The 27431-nt window shown below is 45.3% G+C and overlaps 2 protein-coding genes across 2 annotated transcripts in view; one reads left to right on the forward strand and one right to left on the reverse strand.

Moving 5' to 3' along the window:
* The first annotated feature begins 2718 nt into the window (after window positions 1-2718).
* LOC148853876 (polygalacturonase At1g48100-like) lies at window positions 2719-7441 on the forward strand. Its single transcript, XM_088982471.1, has 7 exons — window positions 2719-3440; window positions 4161-4292; window positions 4700-4933; window positions 5031-5075; window positions 5198-5405; window positions 6272-6462; window positions 6681-7441. Exons 1-7 carry the CDS (start codon window positions 3063-3065, stop codon window positions 7071-7073), a joined length of 1581 nt encoding a protein of 526 aa, XP_088838597.1. The 5' UTR covers window positions 2719-3062; the 3' UTR covers window positions 7074-7441.
* A 3196-nt stretch (window positions 7442-10637) lies between these two features.
* Window positions 10638-27431, reverse strand: part of PDF1B (peptide deformylase 1B) — a 30569-nt gene continuing 13775 nt past the window's right edge. The window contains exons 5-6 of the mRNA XM_088982473.1: window positions 12136-12198; window positions 10638-11124 (exon numbers count right to left, since the gene is read on the reverse strand). Coding sequence (XP_088838599.1) covers window positions 11023-11124; window positions 12136-12198 — 165 coding nt within the window. The 3' untranslated portion in view covers window positions 10638-11022. The remainder of the gene's footprint in view (window positions 11125-12135; window positions 12199-27431) is intronic.

The following is a 27431-nucleotide window of genomic DNA, read 5'->3' on the forward strand; positions in this document are numbered from 1 at the left end:
TTTTAGTTTTTTTTTTTGTCAAAAACATGTTTTGGAGTTGGCTCAAATGTCATTTAACGTTTAAACTGATATCTTTTAGGAAATGTCTTAAAAATGATATATTGGTATGATATGATACAATACATTTGATAGATGAATATTCACAACTGAAAGTTTAGAGTGAGAGTGATGTCCTTTTCATTTGCCAAAATACCTAGCTACATGCTTAATTGCCCCCAAATTGGTAGGCAGTACTAGCCCCTGTCCAGGAGTGTGTATTGGATAAATAAGTACTTATCCTAATAAGTGCTTATGAGTGTTTTTAGTGACAAAGCAATCCTTTCAAACAGGGTAAGCTTAGTACAAGTATTTTGGAAATACATGGCAGGCCAAGAGGAACAGGCAAAAAAATGTAACAAGCGCTTGAAAACAACCAAAGATCTGCGCTTATTTAAATTATTTTGTCTTATTTCTCAAATACATATAAGTGCTTATCAGTATAGTTTTGGCCTAAAATAAATGCTTTTTCAATAAGTGCTTGAAAAAATTAACACTCCCAAACAAGATCCTAGTATTGATAATCTATCAGTAAATAATTGGTACCAATACCATGTAAGTGTCTTGGAGGAACAGAACTAAGATTAAGAGGTTTTATTTCTTGTTAAAAATAGAAAGAAATGATGAGTGAGAGAACATTATTAGGTTTTAATCTCTTGAATCATATAGAATTTTAAGTTTAAGTAGAAATGCTAATTACATAGACACATTTAAAAAGCAGTGATGACTGTAGAACTAGAATTTGCCTTTAATTTGTTACAAGAGGATTTTTCTGAAATTTCTGTCAACTCTAACTAATGCTAATTTACAGGGCACTATTTGCAGTAATTTTCTGAAGACATTCAAACTGTGAGGATTTATTTTATTTAGGGTGGTTGTCTTGAGATGAGAGTTTGAACTAGTAATATTAGAACGTGTTTTGGGTGGGTTTGTACCAGACCTCGTAACTGGGACAAAATGGGACCGGACTAGTACGAGGGCCCAAACACATTTTTATGTTTCCTACGATCACATTCTGATTAATTCAGAGAGAAAGCTACAGGAGAATTGGTACTTGATAGCCTGATGTAAAAGCTTAATCCCTCCAAAATGCCATGATTCAATATAAAAAACAGATGGAAGAATTGAAATCTGATAGGGATTAGAGATGATTTAGGAAAAGGTTTAAGGAGGGGAAAGCAATGAAGCTTTCACAGATTCCTCGTCCCTTCTGGGCAGTCCTCTCCTTTTCCACAAAACGTCAGATCCATCCAATTTTTTTTCTGCCTCAAATGAATTTTAGAGCATGGAGTAATTAGCAAGTCAAAGAAGGGTTTGATTAGAAGCTAATAACTTATTTAATCTGTACAGGTTACGAAATTCAGATCCCCTGAAAACCATGCTCAGAAGAAATCAGGCGTGATAGGCAGTGGCCTAGAAGGGTGGCACTGTGACATTGGATTTTATTGATTAAACAAAAGGTGGGGAAGAAATGGTGAAAGGCTGGAAATGTTAGGGTTTCTGGCACTTGGAGCTGGTTAAGAAGACAAAGCACAAGACTCACACCCGTGAAGTTTGCATGTGACCATGAAGAGCTGTTATAGTCAGTGGCCTTGACATACTATAGACCAATTCACGTGTGACCCCTTTGGCTTTTACACCTCTCCCACTCCTGAAACACCCCCGGCCCCAATCACAGTAGGTGAATGGGAGAGAGAGGCCGAGCTACATCTACCCATTATTGTGTTTGTGTGGCTCTTCCTCTTCTTCACTTCTTCCTTAAATATAAATTAAACAAAATTCCAAAATATAAGGTCCCATTTGCTTCATGGAAATAGGGGTTTAGAATCGGATTGGTTGGACGAAATTAGAAACTCATTCCCATTCTTAATGGAATGATATTTTCCCATTTGAGAGAATGACTATTTCCTCCCCCTCTCTTGAAAATAAAATCTCATTTCAACTTATTTTGATTCTCATTCTGATTCCTACCTCAACTAAATAAACTATAATGGTCTGATTTCAATTCTCATTTCAACTTATTCAACTGCAAAACAGACCCTAAATCATTTCTGCCAACCAAAACCCAAACCATAATGGTCTGAGCCGGCTAAGCATTCTCAGCATATATGAACTAATGTTGCTTTACAACTTTAAAATACAAATATATATATATATATATATATATATATATATATATACATTGATTCAGCAAACAAAGAAGAAGAAAAGGAGAAAAAAACTGGGAAAAGGAATAGGAGAAAAAAATTGGGTGATGTGATGGACACCAGGCATCATGGGTTGTGAATGGTGATACAAACAAATGAACAGTACCAGTCAATTATTGGTGCCCTACATACACTCAAATAGTATTTCGCGTTATTCTCTGAGTTCTTGCAATGTATTGTTTTTTTTTCAATGAAAAGTATTTAATTTGTAATTTTTTTTTCTTATAAACAAACCCCCATTAATGCAAGAAATATTTTATGGGTTTTCATCTAAACTTATTCCTCATCTTGATTGAATTGGGTTTTGCTCCATCTGTAGCTTCAAAAAGTGGAAAGCTGATGCCCCCACTCGGATCAGCCAAAGATTACAACGTCCTTGCATGAGCGACTGGGCGTGTCACGTGCAATGTACAAATGACAAATGGCATTAATGGTGGGTTAAATAAATTAATCCCAACCAACTGTCATAAAAAGGAAAGAAGCAGCAGAATATAATAATCAAACCAATACTCAAATGCAAGAAGGAAAGAAAAGCAAGAGAATGAAACAGATTAAATCCCCATTCTTGTCAATCTGTCTTGCTTAAGTGTGTATTGGGACATAATTTCTGAGTGTTTCTCTATTTAAACCCAACCATCTCTCCTCTGTTGCCTATCTATCTAAACTCTGAAGTCTAAACTCACTTCCTCTCCCTTCTCTACCCTTTTTCCTTCCTCCACCCTCTTCCTCTATCGCTCTGTTTCTGTCTACTTTCCGTAGACAGACGCAGACGAACGTCAAAACACACTCAGCATAGCAACACTGGGAGAAACAAAAGAGATGGGTAGGTTCAGTCTAAAAGGCCTCGCATTGTTCCTTCTCATTGCTCTTCTTGTTTGGAGCTCTACATTTGAAGTTTGCAATGCCAGAAGAGGCAAGCACTGGAGGCAGAGCAGAGGTATCACCTCCGCCTCTTTATCCAAGAAGAAAGGGAAGACTCACGGTGGTAGCCACCACCAAGGCATCAGCGGCGGTGGCCGTGGGTCCAAGCCGACGAAATCCCCACCGCCTGCTCCAAAACCGGGAAAAGGGTACAAAGGGCCAAAAGAGCCAACTCCGGTACCGCCACCGGGAAAAGGATTCAGTGGTAGTCATGGTGCAGTGTTCGATGTGTTGCATTTCGGTGCCAAAGGCGACGGCAAGACTGACGACACGAAGGTGATAGCTTCAATTTCTTTCTTGTTCTCATGTACCCATTTGGTGCTTTTAGTATACTTAACAAGTTTGAATCCCAGACTCAAGTGGGTTCATATTCATTTTACTAGAAAAAACATCTATCAAATATTTACACATTTAGTTTTTTTCATAGCTGCTTGAGTTTGAAAAGATAAATTAAGTGCAGAGTAACCTCCATGGCTCCATCTCCATCGTATGGAGACTGTAGAGTAGCTTGATGTGGTCTAAATTCATCTGAGCAGTCATAGAACTCAGGGCGTATTGGCCAAATAAATCCTCCCACTGGTCACGAAGATTAAAAACAAGAGCAGAAAATAATCACCGCGACGGTTGTCGTAATGTCGTCTCGTCGCTGCTTACAATTTAATTTAAATAATGATAACAATATTAGCGGGGAGGGTTGAATTTCTGAGGCGTATAAAATTGCGCCAGAACCAGAATGATAAAAAGAACATCAAGAAATGGACAAATGATCTTCTGGAGAAAAGGGGGGGAAGCGGCCATCACGTGGGGGCCCACTCCCCAATTTTTATTCTGATTAAGGCAGTTTGGTGCAGATTCCAACAATTATTTTATACGGTTTTCATACGGAGTACCACCCCCCACACCACACTCACACAGTCACACCGTATTGGTGTAAATCAAAAATGGTTGTTTGTCAAATCTCTCAAATTTTATGTATTTTGATTCGGTGAAATGCAGGCATTCCAAGCTGCATGGGCAGCTGCTTGTAAGGTGGAGGCATCAACAATGGTGGTGCCAGCAAAATTGGTGTTTCTTGTCGGACCCATTTCCTTCTCCGGGCCTTACTGTGAATCAAACATCATATTTCAGGTGAATTTCTGGGTCTGGGTGGTCGAAATTACTAGTTACACCATTATTTATCATGCAAATAGACAGAAGCTACCCATCCAACCTCTTGTAGTGGAGAATGTTGTGATGTCTCAAATCCAGAGACAGATGATGATCAGGGGGGTGGGGGGGTTGAAACTTTGAGGCCCACCTGTGATTTTTGTGAAGGTTGAAGAAACAAGAAAACCCATCCATTCTCTGCTTTTGGGGGTGGTGGGTTTACCACTGGTCACGCGTCCAACAGTAGAAACAAACAGTATAATCACGCAGCCAACAGTAGGAAACTAGAAAATTATATTGAGGCATCAGGGACCAGGGTTTATTTAAATTTAATTAATAAAATCCTGTTAATACTTGAGGCTCACGTATCGGTATCGGGTGGCTTGCAGCTGGAGGGTACAATAATCGCTCCCACAAGCTCCGATGCTTGGGGTTCTGGACTGTTGCAATGGCTGGAGTTCACGAAACTGAGGGGGATTACAATCAAGGGTGGAGGCATAATTGATGGGCAGGGTTCGGTGTGGTGGCAAGATTCCCCGTTTGATGATAGCACAGACAGTGAAGCACGGTTAATCGTTCCGATTACCGACGAACCTCCCACGACGGCCAACCCTCGCATTCCGGTAACTTACGCCACCTGATCTCTCCGCAAATTGGTTCATCAAATTTCCTAGAGATAACAATAACAGGGTTTTTTTTTTTTATGGGTAATCACTGCAGATAAACAGCACACTCGGCCGGAAAATGCCAAGCATAAAACCAACTGTAAGTACTGAAGAGCTTCCCAGTGAATTTTGGGGTTTTCGTTTTCTTATTTTTTTCACCACATCAGTAAAAATTAGATGTATTTAGTACTCTCCCTCTCGCTGTGTTCTTCTGGCAAGCAGGCTCTGAGGTTCTATGGCAGTTATAATGTGACAGTCACGGGCATAACAATTCAAAACAGCCCTCAGTGTCATCTGAAATTCGACAACTGCATCGGCGTCCAAGTCTACAACATGACTACCAACTCACCCGGCGACAGCCTCAACACTGACGGAATCCACCTGCAGAACTCCAAAGACGTGCTCATCCATAGCACAAACCTCGCTTGTGGTAATTTCAATTCTGCATCGTGTGTATCTGTACTTCTCCGTAAAAAAAAAAAAAAAAAAAAAGGCTAGCTTAGGTCTTTTCATACTTCCCCTCACCCATGACCCAAAGGCCCAACTCCAAAGCTCTTCATGTGACTCCAGAAAGATTTATAAGAAAATTTATGAGTAGCCAGTGGTAAGCATCAGGACTTAGAGGCAAAAAATTGTGACACATGGCAAATGTGTCTGTAGGACAGACGCATCATCACGGTCTAACCGCTATAATTGTGACACATGGCAAATGTTCATGTGCGACAAAAAACACTCTGTAGGCTAAGCATTTTGTGGCCACAATATTCCTCACACATAAACCAATCAAACCTACAACGTGCAACCATTTGGAATTGGGTTTTGGGACCAGCACCCAACCAAAGTACTCTCCTTCCACTTACTCCTTTCTCTTTCTCCTTTTAGTTTTTCTATTGTCTTGTTCCAGAATAGGAACTTGGATACCTTCTGGTCTCTCTCTCTCTCCTTTTGACCTTTTGTCTTCTTCTGAAAGAACATGGCAGAGCAGGAGTAGCCCCCAAAATTTACCAGAAATATAAAATGAAAGATTACCCAAGCGAGGAATGCATGGTAATTTAGACAAGTTGGGTAATACGGATACAGGAACAGTAAACGATGCTGCACCTGTACAAACTCTGCCACGCATCCCTAACCTTGAAATACCACCAAGCCAATACCTTCCAGCACATAGTTTTTAAGAATACAATTCTCCAAACTCCACTCCATCCATATCTGTGTAGAAGCAGAACTAAAAAACAATAACCAACCAGTTCCACATCTCTCTGCCTCCTTGACATCAGGCTCCTACGCGTTGTGCAGGTGATGACTGCGTATCCATACAGACAGGATGCTCAAACGTATACATACACAATGTTAACTGTGGACCTGGGCATGGCATCAGCATCGGAGGTCTTGGAAGAGACAACACCAAAGCCTGTGTATCAAACATCACTGTGCGAGATATCATGATGCACAACACCATGACTGGTGTCAGAATCAAGACATGGCAGGTAAATGTAAATCCATCCTAGTGCCTAAGTTTTCTAGTTGTTTTTGATACTTTGAACCGTTCTGATTTCTGACTTCTGAGTATGAGGTTTTGAGTTGTTTCTATTAGAAACTCCAACTACAACTTATCTCTACTAGATCAAACTGTATGTATTAAAACAGTTCAATTGTTTTCTTATTTTCCTCTCTCTCTCTCTCTCTCTCTCTCTCTGGCATGCAGGGTGGGTCGGGTTCTGTGCAAGGAGTACTATTCTCAAACATTCAAGTATCTGAAGTTCAACTTCCGATTGTAATCGATCAATTCTACTGCGACAAGAGCACATGCAAGAACCAAACGTCGGCAGTGGCTCTGTCAGGAATTACATACGAGAGAATAAGAGGGACCTACACAGTAAAACCTGTACACTTGGCATGCAGCGACAGTTTGCCATGCATAGACGTGACTCTAACTGCCATACAGCTAAAACCAATTCAAGAACGCTACCACTTGTATGATCCCTTCTGTTGGCAGACCTTTGGGGAGTTGAGCACTCCCACAGTCCCCCCAATTGGCTGCCTGCAGATCGGCAAGCCATCAAGCAACCGGATCCAGTCCGATGGTGATACTTGCTGATTGCTCAGCCCCAGCCTAAGGATCCTATATATGGTGTATTCAATGTGTGGTTGTGATCTCCGACCCCTTCACACCAGTGGCTGTTACCCACCACAGTACATATATATTTATATTTATATATTTAGGGGATAATAGTCTAATGGGAATTCTTACTCACTAGCATTACGTTTATTATTATTATTGTTTCCCGCTTCGAGGGATTGTACAGGGAGGGCATTGTTATTAGCTAGACTTCTACAGTATAGGGTATAAAGCAGCCTTGCTTGCTAGGGTGGATTTCCCCATTATGAGAATTAGTATACGGGTGCTATGTTATGATAGATCATCTCCATTGCAAATTTGCAATACATAATTGGTTTTCACCATCATTGCATGATACTTGTGACATGTCTATTTTACACAAAAGGGTGGTGCTGCTTTTCTCAATCAAATTTCATCTACTGATGACGAAAGTTATAGAACTATAAATAGCAAGTGGAGCTTTTTCCCTGGTGCAAGAGACGTTTTCTATACAAAATCTAAAGCGTGTGTTTCTCATCTCAAGTCATGTGGATTCAAGGCGGTGTTTGGTAGGGTTTCTTCCATTTATTTGATAAATCTTGTCTTGATTTGCATGCAAGCTAATCGTTGGGGAAGTTTCATTTTAACACTTCTCCTAACACAAAAAACGTTATAGCGCCTACACATTTCTGTAGTTTTCATTAGCAATTGAAAAGATAACTCAGTCACTTATAGGGTAAGTTTCAGGAAACAAAAACTTGAAACGAATTGATTCCATTCCAAGTGATTTTCAAGTTTCAATGTATTATAAATACAATTATACAATCCTCGGAGATGTTCAAGTTGCATAACAGAGTTGATGAAGGGTGTGGATCAGTGTTTAATAAGCCCCTTGAGAAGTTGCCCACAAAACAAGAACAGGACCAGAATAACCGGATTATTATCGAAAGTTGTTTTATCTGCATTTACGTATACTTCTCCCTGGAGAATTGATGAAGGGTGGATCAGTATCTATGTATGCTACCTTCAATGCCCCTGAACAAGTTGCCCACAACTGACAATTGGCAAATAACTCCTCCATAGGGCGGATCAGTATATACTAAGCAGCCACCAAAACAGTCTGGGACCAGTCTATTACAGATGATTCGAACCACTCTATATCTAGCTACCTCTTCTCAACCCAATTGTTATGTATACAGCAATACCTCCTTAAAGAATACGACAAAGCAAAATGATTTAAAACAGCCCAACAGTAAGAGTCGCAGAATTTACCATATCGGACATATAAATGCAATATTGACTAGGCTTAGTTCTTGTAAACCTTCAAGTTTTAATTGCTAGGTGCTGGAAAAAATTGCCACTGAAAACACTTTTTGGATACTTTTTCACTCTACTTTTCTTCCTGAAAAATCTGGATCATTGATCAGTGGCATGTTTGAATTTATGTTCTCTACCCATAACCATATGCTTAATGCATATATGAAAGAAAAACATGATGTCACAAATCTGTAAGCCCATGATAAGCATGGACACTATTGGGTAAACCCAATGTTAATCTCTTACGAGATAACCGGTAGTAAAAATGGGAGACCAAAATGATTGCATAAAAGGGAGATAACAAGTATTAGTAGAGGAATAAACTCAATTGACTGTTGGTTTTCCCAAGTGGAGTGTTCCTTTATAAATTTTTATTTTCAAGATACTCCCCTTTTATGAGATCATTTCAAAAGATTCTAGCTGAGAAGGGAGAGTGCAGAGGTTTAGTGCCAAGATGACTGTAGCTGCTATAATTCCAATACAATGATTGTGTCTTCTAACAAGGTTAGCAGTTAAAACCAAAAAGGTAGAAAGAAAAGATATGGAAACAAACTGGTTAACTGTTGAATTGCCTTTATGTTGCCTCAACAATTTTCTACTAACATTTCCACTCTTACTCCTCACATTGACTATAAAGAACAGAAAGGGAGAGGAAAAAAGGAAAGCCTCAACAAGACTATTAAGCATTCAAAAGTTTACTTACAGATATATAAAACATCTAGGTTCCCACCATAGACCTTCCCCTCAAGTTATGATGTTGTGATCTTCAGTGCTCCTCCATTTATCATCTCTCTTGTGAGAATCGCATGTCCTACTGGAGGTGTTCAGGTGCGCAGAGCACACTATTCACAAATCTAACTCTCTATTAAGTTTCAACCAGAGCCTTCAAAAGCTATCTGGGAGTTGTCACACAGGGAAAGAAGGTTTGGCTCCAGCTCCAAGTGCCAGAATTCATAGCAGGCCTCCTATTTCATTAAGTTAAAAAATTTCCAGTCCATATGAGAATTCTGATTCTGTACTCTCAATATGTAATCTTCTTCCATTCACAAGGGGTGGTTTTAAAACACCAGCTGTACCCTATGATTTGTAATCTAACTGGAGCATTATTTTGTTGTTTTGCTACTAAAGAGAACTGCCTTGTCCACAAGTACTTTTGCACCATGATGCCTCCAACAATTTTATTTCACACACTAATTTCCCATGGAAAAAAAAATCATGTTAGCTGGTAGGAGACAGAACGAAATGGAATAAATGAGGCTTCAAATAAAATGGAATAAACGCAAGATTGTACAGCTCCCATGGTTAACAATGCTCAATTGCTACATTTGGCCCAGAACGACAGCACCTACTAAAACCCATCATAGGCCCCTCTTATTTCAATTGAACATCCATGGCTTCATATTCCCGGGCAAAACAATACCAGAACACAGGGCAGACTAGATTGAGTTTCCCTTATTAGGGCTGCCGAATAAGATTCAACATTACAAAAAAAAAAACAGAAAAAGAAAGAAAGAAAGGAGACACTCCACAGGTAAATGCATGCTGACAGAAGTAGATGCCAAAAAATTTGGGTTGAAGTCATAACCATCAGTGCCAACATTAGCTTATTGACTCATGACTTAGGCTGCAGTCTCAGAACAGCTAAGCCCCAACAGTTAACTTGGGTAGACGAGTCAATTTTATTGCAATTCTTTTAAAACAAATGTTTTCACAATTAGTTATCTGAATAATGTCAAAAAAGACAGAAAACAAAACGTATAAGAAGAAGATTTATGCATAGTAATTTTAAATAAAAAAGCAGGAAAAGAAAGAAAACATGAAAAAAATTAAAAAAGAAATTGTTAAAACACAAATTACAATGAAGAATATGCCAACTTTTTTTATTATTCCCTGTATCATTGATAAGAACATATTGACTATCTTAGCATTCCACAAGGGGCCATCTTGGCCAAACGGTAAAATCTCAGGCTTAAAACAGTGAGAAAATGGGTTTGAGTCTTTAGAGAAGCCACTTGGTGCAAAGAGAGAGAGAGAGAGATTTAGCAAACTTTAATTGTATAATCATTTTTCCTTTCTTTAGAAGCCAAAAAAATTAAATTTGAAAGGACCCTGTAATAAAACACCACCTTGATACCAAGGACTATCTTAGGGGACATATTATAGGTCAGATAAGGGCAACAGAATAGAGCTTCTGATAATGCACAATAGGATGATTCAGTTAGCATTCTTTTTTATGCATCAACAATATCCAGAAAAAAGTCATCATAATATATTATAAGGCTTTCAAGTACTTTTTGCTTCAACATTAATAACCTCTATATTTCCTTCTAGATAGCATGAAATTGAGTGTATTTCTAATTTTACAAGAGGATACCATGCATATCGTGCATCCTAATGGTCCAAATATTCCATTGGCCTGTAAACCAATCTGTGCTTCCCCTGTTTATCTAGTTCTTTAATGTGATTCCATGTGCATTAGGCTTTCCATTCATATATACCATACAAATTAACTTCACAACGAGAGAAAAAATAACATGAATAATTAACCAAAGTTTACATAACCAAATAAGCAACAAGTACATGAGTTTTTTTCTTTATAAGACCTGATAGCTGTGCGAGCATGGAGCAAGATTTATGATCTTCCAAAACCGGCCACTGCCTGCCTTCTTTTCCGCATATCTATCTTCTCAGGACTTGGTAATCCAGTCTTGCTTTCATACTTCTTTTCTAGTGCCTGCCAATAGTACAACCAAGATGACGAACAAAATAAGATATGGTATCTAATATTTTTTTCAATAATAGCAGAGCAGAAAAATCAAGGAATTAAGTATCTTTTTTTTCCATCAGTGATAAAAAAGGTAGTGTATCAAGGTATGAATGTGAGAAAGTAGGTAAAATATATCATGAGGGGTTAAAAAATAGATGCCTAACATCCATAAATGGGAACCCTGTGAGGAAAAAAATACCCAAAAAGATTGCGCCATCAACTTGGTAATGAGAAGCAGTAAAACTCACACCTTGTGAGTCCATGCTTGCTGGACTGTCTACTAGAGAGTTGGGTGATCTAGAGAGATGTGGATTGACTCTTGAGATCAAGGATATATTTTTTTATGAGATCAAGGATGTCGATTCTGCAATCTCATGAATTATTCTCCAAGGGCTGCTAGAGATGCTCCCATCCGCCATCCATCCTATGAATCTCCAAAAATGTATATTCCCTGGTAGCTAATAAAAACTGATAGATCAAACCCCTGAATGAATGACAAAAGCTCTGCTTTCGCAGAGTTCCCAGATCTGACTCTTGTACCTATCAACTGGTTCCTCCAGATGGGCTTGGGTTACCTAGAGGCCATTCATTATAATTTACTTTGATTGAGCTCTCTACATGCCCCCCACTCCCAGGGAAAAAACTCTCGTTCTTACATAAGGGATGGTGCCACTTTGTACTCCTCTTTAAGCATCACCCCATCACTTTGTAGCTCTCTATTTTTTGGTTACTGCCTCCCTGGATCTGGTTTCTAGACCTCTACAGGTTTAAGACTTTAAGGATGTGCTTTATTGTCTTTTAGAAGGGAGTCAAGGGACTGGTGGTTGGAGTTTGTTGATGTGGATTCCTATGCGTAAATGTTCTTTGTGAGTCTGCCAATACATGGGAATGCTTTTTCTATTTACATATAAAGTTCTTTAGTACAAAATACATGATATGATGACAATAGGATAAGGTTAAGTCCATGCTTCCAGTCACCTGCAGCTGTTCACGGATACTTTCAAGTACTTCTTCAGTCATTCTATCAAAGAAAAGAGTTCCCTGCAAAATCACAAGCTAGTTGATAAACTACCTTGACAGGTGAGCCAGCAAAACTGGAACTTAAGAAAATAACAAGTACTTCAATGCACAGTTTCATGCATATGTGATAATTAAGAGAGGAAATAGTTAATGTAAATATGTTGATGCTATACTGATGAATTAACTAAAATACATATAATGTTTGACTAGAAAAAGACAACATTATTACTTGTATACTGTCACCCAGATAAAACTAGGGCACGGATGAACAAGGTGTTAAGTGCAAAATTTACACCGAAAGGTGAAGTATCTGGACAAAGCACCACCCATGTAAGGGATCTGGGTGTCATAGATTGTAATTCAGGCATTTAAATGTAGCCTAAAGCTGATTCTGAAGAACAAACTGTAATAAATTGATACAACTTACACATATTTATAGTGCATGACATGTACTTAAAGTATAGCACCAGCCGATAAGAAGTGATCTGCTACAAATCGAAGAGGCTAGAAGAGCTAGGGGCAAACCAAAAAGGACATATATGCATTGAGGTAGTGAGAAATGATTTGGCAGCCCATATTTTTATAATGGATATGGCACTGAATAGAATGGTGTGGCAGAACAGCATTCATGTAGTTGACTGGCCCAACCTCATATAGTTGGGACAAAGCTTAGATGATGACAATGATGATGATAGCCACCCATGGTATGCAGTTGTCCCAAGCTTTGCTGAAAAAATACCATGGGACTTACTGCTTTAGGGGTCCAAAAATATCTGGTAAAACTTAAAAGATAAGAAAAGGTAAGAGTTGACATATCTCAATTATTCTATCATTGGGGGTTGCCTTTTCTAAGAAAAGGTAAGAGTTATATTACATTCAGAAAGCAAATATATATATATATATATATATATATATATATATATATATACAAAATATGGAGAAGCAGTTTCTCCTACCAAACTAAGCATGGGAATGGAGATATTGCTCCATAAAAAAATAAAATAAAAAAAAACTACTGATTTCTTAAGTAGGGAGACCATCTGCTATGGCATTCAGACTAGTAGAGGCAGAGCACTATGCAGAAATGGATCCTTAATGCTCATGGTGTGGTCAAGTTAAATTTTGATAGCTGATCCATCAGCAAGCCAGTGGTGAAGATCATTTTGGTTTGGGTCCCACTGGCAAGGGCAGTTAAATGCTTGCAGTACATTAGGGAATTCATCTGATGTCTTCTTTTGGTTTGTCTTGTGTGAGATCACATCAGCGCCCCACAGGCAGCTCACATGCACATCTCAGCGTAACATCTCCTGTACTTGTCATTAGGAGATGTTCCCAATACACAGTTGGGATGTGCTGTGGGGCACCGATGTGAATTCGTCTTGTGTGGAGGTGAAGGGTGACTCAGGTAGTTTATTGGATAGATGGAAGACAGTGGCCAAAGGTGCCTTGTTTCACTATGTCATCTGTTATACAGAAGAGAAGAAGAGAGGAAGAGAGAAGAGAGAGGAAAGAAGAGAGGAGAGATTTGAGAGTCAAAAGCTGATGTTGGCAGCACCAGCTTTTAGTATTTATACTAGGGCGACAAGACGTAAAAAAATAAAAGAAGAAAAGTACAATAGTACCCCTGCGGTACTATACTTGAAGAATAACCAACTTTTAACACTCCCCCTCAAGTTGGGACATAGATGTCAATCATGCCCAACTTATCACATAAATCATGATGCCGTAAGTGATGTAACCCTTTTGTGGAGATGTCTGCAAGTTGGTCTTCAGAGCTAACATAAGGGGTACAAACTTCCCCAGTGACGACATTTTCTTTGATAAAATGTTTGTCGACTTCGATGTGTTTAGTTCTATCATGCAGCACTGGATTAGCAACAATGTTCATGGCTGCTTTGTTATCACAGAATAGAGCCATAGGTCCATCAACTGAAAAACCCTACTCACTCAAATTTTTTAGCCACATAATTTCAGCCACTCCACGAGACATTGCCCTATATTCAGCTTCAGCACTAGACCTAGCTACCAGCCTACCACATTCTGCTTTTTGCTTCTCCAAGTAACTAAGTTCCCTCCTACAAAGGTAATAGTAGCCGGTGGTCGACTTCTTGTCATTCAAGGATCCTGCCTAATCTGTATTGTATACACTTCAACTTTCAAATGCCCGTGCTTTTGAAACAACAAGCATGCACCTGGGAACTTCTTAAGATATTTGAGAACTCTTTATGCTACTTCAAGGTGAGTAGTCTTAGGGGCATGCATGAACCGGCTAAGAACACCCACTGCATAAGCAATGTTTGGTCGAGTCATAGAATGATATAACAATCTTCCTACAAGTCTCTGAAACTGTTTCACATCCTCAATGGGTTCACCTTGACAATCACCTAATTTGTGATTAGGATCAATAGGGAAATCAACCGGCTTCACTCCCAATTTTCCTGTGTCCTGGAGTAGGGCATACTTTCTTTGGGAAATGAGGATACCCTTTTGTGAGCGGGCCAATTCAATCCTAAGGAAGTACCTTAGAGGACCTAGATCTTTCACTTCAAACTGGGTAGCAAGAAAACTCTTCAACTTTTGAATTACATCCTTCCAATCACCAATGACAACTATATCATCAACATATACTATTAGGTGCTGCAATTTTTCCTTCCCCTCTTTTCACAAACAATGTGTGATCAAATTGGCACTGCTTGTATCCTCTTGGTTGAACTGCTACATGAAACCTACTAAACCAGGCTCTCAATGACTGTTTCAGGCCATATAATGATTTTTTAACCTGTACACTTTCTATTCATTACCTTGATCTCGGAAACCAGGGGTTGTACCATGTATACTTCCTCTTCAAAGTCACCATTTAGAAAGGCATTCTTGATGTCAAGTTGATGAAGGTCCCAATCAAGAATAGCAGCTAAGGAGAAAATGACTCTAATGGAGTTCATCTTAGCAACGCTTGTAAAAGTTTCCATGTACCTGGTTGGGTAGGATCTGCCCCCGAAGAGTTTGATGGCAAAGGTGTAAACCCTTTTGCTACTAAACGAGCTTTATACCGCTCCATCGTGCCATCAGCCCTATGTTTTACTATGAAAATCTATTTACGTCCAACTGGTTCCTTCCCCACAGGAAGATCTACTAGTTCCCATGTATCATTTTTATGTAAAGCATTAATCTCTTCCTTCATAGCATCTGTTCATTCATGCACCAAAAGAGCTTCTGCCACATTCTTAGGAATAGGAACACTGCCGATGGAAGAGAAGAAGGCCTGAAAGAAGGTGAAATGATCTCATAGGAAACAAAGTGGGAAATGGGGTGTTTAGTGGTGCAAGACCTAATACCTTTCCGGTGAGCAATAGGAAGGTCAATGTCATTAGCAATAGAAGTATCAATAGCAATAGGGCCAGGAGCATTAATGGGAACTGATGGAGCGCGATCCGGCTGGTCTTAGCTGTCCGCTGCCTTGCTTCCAAACGGGGTAGCAGGGAACCTGAAACGGAGGAGATGGGAAAGCTCCGGGGGGAACCCGGTGTAGAGGCTCCGAAGCTCAAGTTAGAATCCTTCAAAAGCAAGGTAATACCAGATAGCGCAAAGTTTGCATACCTCCGTTGTCGGGGGGCAGGGGGCTCTTATAGTCACTTCGTGTACTCGTCCCGAGGCCCTTGTCAGATCGGGTATGATTACCCTTGCGCTTGTCAAATCGGCCGTCGTCCTTTCTGCTGAGACAGAACCATCACTACCTAACTGTCTAACTGGAGATGGCGGCGTCAGTGGCGGTGGCAGGTGGCCGTTTAGAGTGCTGCTGCCAAACGTCAGATCCCAAGTCAGTCAGGCGTGGCGCCCTCGGGCACGGACTTCCCTAGTGTCAGGCATGGTACGACTTGTTTGGCTTTGGTGCCCAGAAGATGATGCGAAGTGCTGAGCGAGGCGGTCTTGAGCTCGGAGGTATCCCGAATTGTTACAAGGTGGGTTAGTTCGGCGAAGTGTATCCCGAGCTGTTACAAGGTGGGTCAGTTCGGCGAAGTGTATCCCGAGCTGTTACAAGGTGCAGTTCGGCGAAGTCTATCCCGAGCTGTTACAAGATGGGTCAGTTCGACGAAGTGTATCCCGAGCTATTACACGGTGGGTCAGTTCGGCGAAGTCTATCCCGAGCTGTTACAAGATGGGTCAGTTCGGCAAAGTGTATCCCGAGCTGTTACACGGTGGGTCAGTTCGGCGAAGTCTATCCTGAGCTGTTACAAGGTAGTTCGGCGAAGTCTATCCCGAGTTGTTACAAGGTGGGTCAGTTCGGCGAAGTGTGTCCCCTTGTTCCCGCCTAGGCTTGGCCCCTTTTGCCGAGCTGTCATTTCTGCCACGTGTCACATAATAATGAGGTCGGGCCAAATCTTCCTTCATCAATTGCCCCCCACTCCTTGCGCCGAGGGTCTTGCCATGGTGCGGGGAGTTTTCGCGAGGTAGTTAGTGGATTTGTCCCGTCCTTCAAACCTTCACTGTACGAGACGCTTTTGCTAGGGTTCTTTCGGCTTCCGAGAAGGCTAGAAACGTGCTTACTCAAGAACGCTGGTGGTTGTGACCGTGCGTTTTCAAACCAATTCGCGCCGCTGGGACGTGACAGCGGGTCATTTCAAAAAGGCACGCCACTGCTGTACGTGCACGGTCGACTGTCAGGGAGACGTGCGGCGCGTCAGTTTCGAAAAGACGCATGTCGAAGCGACGTCGGTTTCAAAAAGACGCGCAGACGTTTCGCTTTTTTCCGGAAAGACGTGCGCCTGTCACGTCTCGACCTTAAGGGTCGTGCGGTCGGTAAGAACGTGGGCCGTCGGATCGTCTTCGGTCTGCACGGTCGATTCTTGGTTACTGTAGATATAAATAGTGGGGGACCCCGGCTGTTGTCACTTCTGCGGTTTGTCTATTGAGTTCGCGTCCAACCCTTCAGCTCGCGTCAAGGCTGGTTATACAGTTCACGGTTCTTTGGTATTTCTTCAAACCTTCCAGTGAGTACTTTCTTGAATTCGTCTTTTCCCCAATGTCTAGCTTTGATAGCTCAGACGACTCTTCGAGTAGGGTCGATGTAGGTTCCACCAACCGAGCCGTGTCCCCAGACTGCCTCAGTGATCCTGAGGTGGAGTTTGAAGACTACGAACCAGCAGGTCGAGTCGCTTCGGGCAGTTTGGCGTCTACCTCCCGCCAAGGTCGGATGCTAGACCGGTTTGGCCCTTCGACCATGACGCCTGGGGGGCTTCAATCCATACTTCTGTCTTACAATCTTCCTGGGGGGTACACATATTTTATTCCTTCGGGTAGCTTTCCTTGGGAACACGGTCCCGACGAGATCGTGATTTTTCGAGAGCAGCTTGCTGCAGGGTTGCGACTTCCTTTCCATCCCCTTCTTGTCGAAGTTATTAACCACTTTGGTGTCACCATTGGCCAGCTTCATCCGAACTCTATTCGGAACCTGGTGGGGACAATTTCCCTTTTCTGAGAGCAAAACTTTCCCTTAGACTTAGAGATATTCTCCTCTATCTTGATGCTCAAGAGACAGGCGAGTTCTCTTCCAGGGGGGAGACGGGCGTATTACCTTACTCCTCGCCAGGGTTTCAAGCTTCTGCACGATCTTCCTAATAAGGTCCCGGCTTGGAAGCGGGACTACTTCGGCGTGCGAAGTGCACAAGGATGGCCCTTTCAGACCGGGTGGGGTGAGCCGCTCCCGATTTGGGCGTAACTCTTGATAAAGAGACGGTGAAGGGTCTCCGGAAATGGGCACGGCAATGCTTAAAGTGCCACCACTACTTAACGGAGGCCAAGCTTTTTGCAACCGGCCTGAGTTCGGGTAGGTTTCTGGCTATGAGGCCTTTTTTTTTTTTTGATGTCGAACTCGTTTCTGTAGGTGTGATGGATGCGGAGAGAACTCGCGGGGGGCGTTTGTTCCAAGGTATGAAGAGGAGGAAGCGGGTTGCCAAGCGAACTCGTAACGAGCTGCCCCTGGATGAGGAGCCCCAAGCCCCAGACCATACGCCAGAGGATCTGCCCAGGGAGCCCGAAGTGACTCCACCGGTGCACGAGACTGCCGGGGCGCCTTACGCTGAAACCACTCATACGGGCGCTCCTGCGTACTCAAGTGCTCCTGCTCACTCTGGGTCTGCTCATACGCGGGCTGGGCCCTCAGGCTCAGGAGCTCAAGGGGAGTTTAGGAGCGTGTTGACGCCGAACTACGCTCTTCAGAAGAGTAGGGACGCTACTTTCCCCGAGGAGGTCACAGCGTGGACCGATCTTCCCATGAATCAGATCGCTTGCCGCGCCGTAACACATGCCATGGTGGTAAGTTAGATTCTGTCTTCCTTTTTTATTCCGTTGCTTCTGCTGTCATTTTGCTCACTTGTTTCTTTTGGTAGGTGAATTCTTCGATTCATGCCTTGGCGGCCCAAGTGAGAGGAGCTCGCGACAGGCGCGAGCTGCTGAGGCTGCCGCTCATGCTGCTGAAGAAGCCTTCCGTGCTGCAGAGGCAAATACCCGGGCTGCTGAGGTGGCTGCTTATGCTGCTGAAAAGGCTGCTCGCGTCGCGATGGCCAGACAGGCGAGGTCTCAGCGTGACGCCGAGGCCATGGGGGTAGTTGTCAAGCATATAGCGGACTTGAAGTTGGATTTGTAGCATCAAGTCAAGTATCTTCAGGAGGACATTAGGGAGAGAACACAGATTTTTTCCAAAGGCATTGAAGACGCCAAGAAGAAGGCAGTTGAAGACTACATTGCCTGCCCGTGTTTTGACGATCTGATGGTGGACTCTTACAGGAGGGGGTTCAAGTTGAGCCGGTGGATGATCCGGAATACATACCCCGACCTCGATGTAAGTGCCATAACCACTTCGCGTATAACTCAAGAGATGGCCAATGCTGCCGATGGCGAGCCGGACTCTGAAGGAGAGGCAGGGCCTTCGGGTGTTGTTGAAGTGCCTTCCGATGGCGAAGAAATGGCTCCGGGCATGTAAAATTTTTTTTTTTGCCAGTGTACTGTTTCTTGCAATGGAGTGTCTTTTTCCCCTTGCTCATCTTCCCCGAGCTGTTTCTTTGCCGGGTTTTTAAATTTCCGTGGTCTTTTATGCCGCGAACTGATTTCTTGCCGAGTTGATAATGTGCTGTCTACGCTGAAGTTCCTCGGCTTGCCTTGTGGCACATAGAGCCTGATTTCGTCCACTTCGCTAGGTGGTTTATAGGTAGTATCGCCTCAAGTTCACGATGTTCCACATTCGGGGTACTCGTTTGCCTTCCAAGGTTTCGAGTTCGTATGTGCCCCCGAGCGCTGTTTTTACTTTATAGGGCCCTTCCCAATTAGGTCCAAGCTTGCCAACGCCGGGTTCGGGCACCATAATCTTACGGAGGACCAGGTCACCGTCTCGGAAGCTTCGTTGCTTTACTTTGATATTGTAGTAGCGAGCTACCTGCTGCTGGTATGCCGCTGTTCAGATGTGCGCGAGGTCCCTTACCACCTCCAGTAGGTCGAGGTTGGTGCGTAACTCGTCTCCATTCGTTCGATCGTCGTATGTTTCTAATCGCAACGTTGGTATTTCGATTTCCGTCGGGATCACCGCTTCAGTGCCGTAGGTGAGGTTGTAGGGGGTTTCTCCCGTGGCTGCTTTTTCGGTCGTTCGGTGAGCCCATAAGACACTTGGTAGCTCTTCGGCCCACAATCCCTTAGCTCGATCCAGACGTGCTTTCAGTCCGCGCAGGATGGCTCTGTTCATCACTTCCGTCTGACCGTTTGCCTGTGGGTGCGCGACTGACGTGAAATTTTGCCGAATCCCCATGTTCTGGCACCACTCTTGGAACTTGATATCCTCGAACTGTTTGCCGTTGTCGGAGATTAGAACCCGAGGTAATCCGAACCGACATACTATGTTCTTCCAAAAGAAGTTCTGTATGTTTCAAGCCGTAACAGTTGCCAGAGGTTCGGCTTCTATCCACTTCGTAAAGTAATCTACTGCAACAACTAAGAATTTTCTTCCGCCTGTTGCTGGTGGGAATGGCCCTAGGAGGTCGATGCCCCATTGTGCAAAGGGCCACGGGCTGGCGAGGTATTTGAGGTCGGAGGCAGGTTGATGGTGGATGTTAGCGTGCTTCTGACACTTGTCGCATTTTCTGACGAGCTCGACAGCTTCTGCCTTCATCGTTGGCCAGTAGTATCCTTGTCGAAGTGCCTTTTGGGCGAGTGCTCTGCCCCCCAAGTGTCCGTCGCACAGGCCTTCATGAGTGTCGCGGAGTACGAACTCGGCTTCGGTAGGTCGTAGGCACCGCAAATAGGGGAGCGTGTACGACCGTCGGTATAACCGTTCGTCTATTATGACGTATTTGGCCGCCTGGCGCTGCACCCTCTTGGCCGCATTGCGTTCTGCAGGGAAGGTTCCGTCTATCAGGAAGCTCGCGAGTGGGTCGATCCAGCTCGGCTCTGCTTCTAAGACGAAAGCGACCTCTGTCCCCCCGAGAATACTAGGCCGAGGTAAGTCCTCTATGTACACAGTTCTCATATTGTTGTGACTCGTGCTGGCTAACCGGGACAGGGCGTCGGCCTCAGTGTTTTCTGACCTCGGGATTTGCCTGATGATGTGTGACCGGAAGTTGAGCAGGGCTTCTTTTACTTTGGCCAAATATGCGATCATGGAGAGATCGCATGCTTCGTATTCGCCGGTAACTTGGTTTACCACGAGCTGAGAATCGCTGCAAATGACTAAGTGTTTTGCCTTAACCTTTTGCGCTAGGTCCAGCCCGGCGATCAGTGCTTCGTACTCTGCCTCGTTGTTGGATGCCGCGAACTCAAAGCGTAGTGCGTATTCTAATTTTGTGCCGCTCGGGCCGCACAAGACTATTCCAGCTCCGCTGCCTTGCTGGTTCGAGGAACCATCCACGTGAAGGATCCAGGGCTCCTCATCCCAATTCGCTCTTCGCTTGACCAGGAGAGATGCCACACTAGCTGCTACTTCACGGGGTTCGGACTCTATGGGCTCGGGAGCTCCGGGTTCGCCGCAACTGGGGACCTCGGGCTCGACCTGTGGGGCTTCGTGGCTGAAAGTGCACTCGGCGATAAAATCTGCCAAAGCTTGGGCCTTGATAGCGGTTCTCGGTTTGTACTGGAGGTCGTACTCGCCGAGTTCGATGGCCCATTTCGTCAGTCGACCGAAGACTTCGGGTTTGAGTAAAACTTGTCTAAGAGGTTTGTCAGTTAGGACGATGACGGTGTGAGCCTGGAAGTACGGGCGGAGTTTACGAGCTGCTATTACTAGGGCATAATATATGGGTCGTTGGACCCGGTCTATTTCCTTTATTAGTACCGAACTGACCGCCTCGTCGCTTGCCGAGAGGTACAGTTGTAAGACCTCGCCCACCTCGGGCCGGGCTAAGGTTGGCACACTAGCGAGGTAACCTTTTAGTTCGTCGAACGCGAACTGGCAGTCCTGGGTCCACTCGAACCCTTTGTCTTTGACTGCCTTGAAGAAGGGTAGGCAGCGGTCTGCTGACTTAGACAAGAAGCGGCTTAGAGCGGCTATGCGGCCGTTTAGCCTCTGAACCTCTTTTACTTTCCGAGGTGGTTTCATATCTAGAATGGCTTTTATTTTGTCCGGGTTGGCCTCAATACCGCGCCGATTGACAATGTAGCCTAGGAACTTGCCCGAGGTGACGCCGAAGACACACTTGTTGGGATTCAACTTCATGCTAAACTGACGCAGGATTTGGAAAACAGAATCTAAGTCTTGTATTAACTCTTGTGAAAACTGAGTCTTGACGACCATGTCGTCTACATAGCACTCTATCTTCGTACCAATCAGGGGCCGAAATAGCTTATTTACAAGTCTTTGGAAAGTTGCCTCGGCATTTTTTAGTCCGAAGGGCATGACTTTGTAGCAATACAGGCCGAACTCGGTTATGAAGCTGGTTTTCTCCTCATCGGATGGGTCCATCCTAACTTGGTTGTATCCCGAGTAGGCGTCCAGGAAGCTTAGCAACTCGTTTCTCGAGGTCGCGTCCACTAGGCGGTCAATTCTGGGGAGGGGGAAGCAATCTTTCGGGCAAGCTCGGTTCAGGTCGGTATAGTCGACGCACATGCGCCACTTGCCGCTTGCCTTTTTTACCAACACCGGGTTGGCCACCCAGCTCGGGTAGTGGACTTCCCTTATGAAGTTTGCTGCGTGGAGCTTCTCAACCTCCTCGTCAACCGCTCTCCAGCGTTTTGGGGCTAAGTTGCGTTTCTTCTGTCTAACGGGTCTGACTACAGGGTCAGTATTAAGTTTGTGAGTTATCAGTTCGGGGCTAATGCCGGGCATGTCGGCCGCAGACCAGGCAAAAATATCTAAATTTTGAAGTAAAAAACTCACCAGTTCGGCTCGTAGGGGGTCTTCGATGGAAGCTCCGATGCTTAGTGTGCGAGCTGGGTCCGTAGCTGAAATCGGGATTGCGACTGTTTCCTCCGTGGGCGAAGCTCGCTCCTCACCTTGCTCCGCCGGCCGCTCCAGTTCGAGGTCGTCGGCCGCCTTGGTTTTTCCCTTTAGGGCGGCAACGTAGCACTTGCGGGACTCGAGCTTGTCGCCCCGCGCTACCCCTATACCGAAGTCTGTAGGAAACTTCATGGCCAAATAGTAGGTGGAGACCGCCGCCCGTAGGATATGCGTGATCGGCCGCCCTATTATGGCATTGTATGGGGAGGGGGTCGCGACTACCAGAAAATCATGGTTGAGCCTGACCGCACAAGGCCATGTGCCGACTTCCACAGGGACAGTTACTTTTCCGAGGGGCCTAACTTCCTCTCCGCTGAAACCTACCAGGGGAGTGTTCGCGGGCTTCAGCTCGCTCCTCTTTAACTACAGCTGGTCAAATGCTGATTTGAAGAGTATGTCCGCTGAGCTGCCCAAATCTACGAGTACGCGCCTGACCTCGAAGTCGTTGATCCTTAGCTTAATGACAAGCACGTCATCATGGGGGTAGTGGACTCCTCGCGCGTCGTCCTCCGTGAAAAAGATTGGTTCTTCGGTCTTTGGTCTCTTTGGGGGGTTCCGTTCTTCGAGTGCCGCTTCGCGAACTGAAGTCCGGGCTGCTGCCGAGGTACACCCCGCTACCACCGAACCTCCCACTATTACATGGATGGTTCCCCGAACTGGCCTCTCTTCCGGAGGCTTCTTCTGCAACGGTTCGGCAGGTCTGTTGCTAGACTCGGGGGCATCCTTTTCGTGCTCCCCTTGCCGACCTGCTTTATTATTATTGTTGCGCTGTACAAAGTTCCTCAAGTATCCGCGACGGATGAGTCCCTCTATCTCGTCCCGGAGGTTATTACACTGTTCGGTGCTATGACCATGGTCTCTATGGAAACTACAATACAAATTCTTGTTTCTCTCGTTCGGATTTCCTTTTAGGCGAGGTGGCCACTTAACGTACGGAGCGTCTTTGATCGTCATTAAGATCTCTGTCCGCCTCGTGTTTAACGGCGTGTAGTCCGTCCGAACTGCTAGGGGGGCCCGGAAGGACTGGTTCGGCTTCGGCTCCCGGGTCGGGGTTTTTCTATTCGCCGGGTTGGAGAGCTCGCCCTCTCTCTTTCTTTTCTCGTTCCCGCCTTCGGTTCGTTGGTTGATTTCTTCCTCTGTCCTCATGAACTTATCCGCGAGTTTGAGGAATTCGGCCACGGTCGCGGGCTGGTTGGCCACCATGTGCCATTTGAACTCTTTGTGCGTCACCCCTCTTTTGGCCGCCGCGAGCTGCACTGCGGGATCCAACCGCGGTATTTGCAAGCATGCTTCGTTGAACCGCTTGATGTAGCCCCGAATAGATTCTCCTTCTCTTTGGACCACTCCGAAGATGCTTTCCTCTGTTCTGGGGCACCGTCGGCTGGTGACGAAGTGTGTGGTGAAGACTTGCACGAACTGGGCCCAGCACTTTATCGACCCGAGGGCCAGGTTCCTGTACCAAGTGCGGGCTACCCCCCTGAGGGTGGTGGTAAAGGCCACGCACATGCACGACTCGCTAGCCCTGGCGAGGTGCATTTGCGACTGAAAGGCGTCAACGTGGTCGTTGGGGTCGAAGGACCCGTCGTACTTGTCCAGAGGTGGGAGCTTGAAGTCTCTGGGTAGGGGGACCGCCAGGAGTTCCGATGCGAGGGGGGAAGGAACGGAGAGAGCCGGGGCAGCCCCTACCTCGTCCAAGCTCCTGAGGGTGGTGGTAAAGGCAACGCACATGCACGACTCGCTAGCCCTGGCGAGGTGCATTTGCGACTGAAAGGCGTCAACGTGGTCGTTGGGGTCGAAGGACCCGTCGTACTTGTCCAGAGGTGGGAGCTTGAAGTCTCTGGGTAGGGGGACCGCCAGGAGTTCCGATGCGAGGGGGGAAGGAACGGAGAGAGCCGGGGCAGCCCCTACCTCGTCCAAGCTCGTGGCTTTGCCTCTGAATTCCGACAAGGCGCGGGTGGCGGTTTGGCGACTTCGCCGGTGCCTTCGCCGTTGAGCGGGCCTTGTGCTGACGCTGCTAGCCTCCGTGTTACCGAGCTCGATGGGCCCAGAGTGCTGATAGTCTGCCGCCAGGGCTCTGAATCGGTTTTCGGTGAGCGGGAGCTCGGGCTGGGAGCGCCGGGGTGCCGACCTCGCGGGCGAAGTTCCCGAACCGCCTACGGGTTGCGAGGCGGGGATGACATTTTTCTCTCTTCGGCCTGGGGACGAGGCCTGGCTGTTGAGGTGGTTCAGGGGCCGGGAGGCCTTCGCCTGGCGGGGGCGCCCATCCTGCAGGGAGGCCTTGACCGGCCTCGGAGCGGGGTGGCGGGGTGGAAGTAGTGGTTGGTTCAGTGGCAGTTGGGGGAACTGCTGTTGATAGTGATACTGGGAGATGTTGTGCAGCACTTGGTGCTGGTGAAGCTGGTGTTGCTGGAACTGTTGCATTTGGGCTTGCATTGCCCGCATGCACTGCATCAGGTCCTCCAATCGGTTTTGGCTAGCTGCCAGGGGGACGACAGTTGGTTCAGTGAAGGTTGTCTCAATGGGGAGAGGAAAGGGGACGTTTGTGGTAGGAGGGTTTACGGGTGCCACTGCTTGTGGCGTGTTCAAGATGGGGATCCCATCCGCCGAAAGGGGGATGGTGAACTGTCCAACGCACACTACGGGGACCTAAAGTTGCTCCCCGGTGGCGTTTGTCTCCGTGCCACGTCCGGTGTTGCTGGAGGAGGCCATGAGTGTTGGGTTTTTTGAAGAAAAAAGGGGGTATCGAAGTTTGGAGGGAGGCTTTTCAAAGCGTTTCCCACAGACGGCGCCAATTGATGGAGCGCGATCTGGCTGGTCTTAGTTGTCCGCTGCCTTGCTTCCAAACGGGGTAGCAGGGAACCTGAAACGGAGGAGATGGGAAAGCTCCGGGGGGAACCCGGTGTAGAGGCTTCGAAGCTCAAGTTAGAATCCTTCAAAAGCAAGGTAATACCAGATAGCGCAAAGTTTGCATACCTCCGTTGTCGGGGGGCAGGGGGCTCTTATAGTCACTTCGTGTACTCGTCCCGAGGCCCTTGTCAGATCGGGTATGATTACCCTTGCGCTTGTCAACTCGGCCGTCGTCCTTTCTGCTGAGACAGAACCGTCACTACCTAACCGTCTAACTGGAGATGGCGGCATCAGTGGCGGTGGCAGGTGGCCGTTTAGAGTGCTACTGCCAAACATCATATCCCAAGTCAGTCAAGCGTGGCGCCCTCGAGCACGGCCTTCCCTAGTGTCAGGCATGGTACGACTTGTTTGGCTTTGGTGCCCAGAAGATGATGCGAAGTGCTGAGCGAGGCGGTCTTGAGCTCGGAGGTATCCCGAACTGTTATAAGGTGGGTCAGTTCGGCGAAGTGTATCCCGAGCTGTTACAAGGTGGGTCAGTTCGGCGAAGTCTATCCCGAGCTGTTACAAGATGGGTTAGTTCGGCGAAGTGTATCCCGAGCTGTTACACGGTGGGTCAGTTCGGCGAAGTCTATCCCGAGCTGTTACAAGATGGGTCAGTTTGGCGAAGTGTATCCCGAGCTGTTACACGGTGGGTCAGTTCGGCGAAGTCTATCCCGAGTTTTTACAAGGTAGTTCGGCGAAGTCTATCCCGAGCTGTTACAAGGTGGGTCATTTCGGCGAAGTGTGTCCCCTTGTTCCCGCCTAGGCTTGGCCCCTTTTGCCGAGCTGTCGTTTCTGCCACGTGTCACATAATAATGAGGTCGGGCCAAATCTTCCTTCATGAGGAACCAAGGTAGGATCTGCCCCCAGAGAGTTTGATGGCATTGGTGGTATAGCTTCTAGGTGCTCCACAGCTCTTGAACATGGTTGGCCTTTGTGACGACGAAAGAAGACACGAAAAGGAGGAGGATCAGGAAGAGGAGGGAGTTGAACCAGTTTCTCCTCATTCCTACTCTCCCCCTGAGGAGAAACAGGGAAGAAAGGCTCACTCTCAAAGAAAGAGACATCCATAGAAACATAATACCTCCGAGAGACAGGATCAAAGCACCAGTATCCCTTCTGAATGAGAGAGTATCCCAAGAAGATGCAAGGAATAGCACGAGGATCCAATTTTCCACAAGTGGGTGACCGATTTTAAACAAAACAACGACAACCAAACACACAAGGAGAAATAGAAAGAAGAGGAGACTTAGGGAAAAGAAGATGATGTGGGGCTTTGCACCATAACCAGCAAGAGGACAAACGATTAATGAGATAGGTAGCACAAAGGACAACCTCAAGCCAAAAACGTTTGGGGACATTCATATGAATTAGTAACCCCTGGGCCATTTCAAGAAGGTGTTGGTTCTTTCTTTAAGCAATACTATTTTGTTGTGGTGTTCGGGCACAAGAGCTACGGTGAAGTGATCCACGCAAAGCAAAGAACTCCGTGAGATCATTATGAAAATATTCTTTGGCATAATCGGATTGAAAAACTTGGATTTCGGTTTGAAATTGGGTGAAGATCATTCGCTGAAAATCTTTGATAATTTTTGGTATTTCATCCCTGGTTCGCATGGGATACACCCATGTATATCTGGAGTAATCATCAATAATGGTAATGAAATACTTGTAGCCACTCTCAAATGGTAAAACAACAGAGCCCCAAACATCAGAATGAACAATATGGAAAGGAAATTCAAATTTTATTATTCTTTGAAGAAAAATGAGTTCTACAATGCTTACTCAATTGACAAGTTTGACAAGTAAATTCTGACACTAACACTGACTTAAACAACTCTAGAAACACCATTTTTAAATACTCAAAAGATAAATGACCAAGACGGTTGTGCCA

This window comes from Nelumbo lutea, chromosome 4 (assembly GCF_056320005.1).
Source record: "Nelumbo lutea isolate HS-2025 chromosome 4, American lotus-T2T, whole genome shotgun sequence".
Lineage (NCBI taxonomy): Eukaryota > Viridiplantae > Streptophyta > Magnoliopsida > Proteales > Nelumbonaceae > Nelumbo > Nelumbo lutea.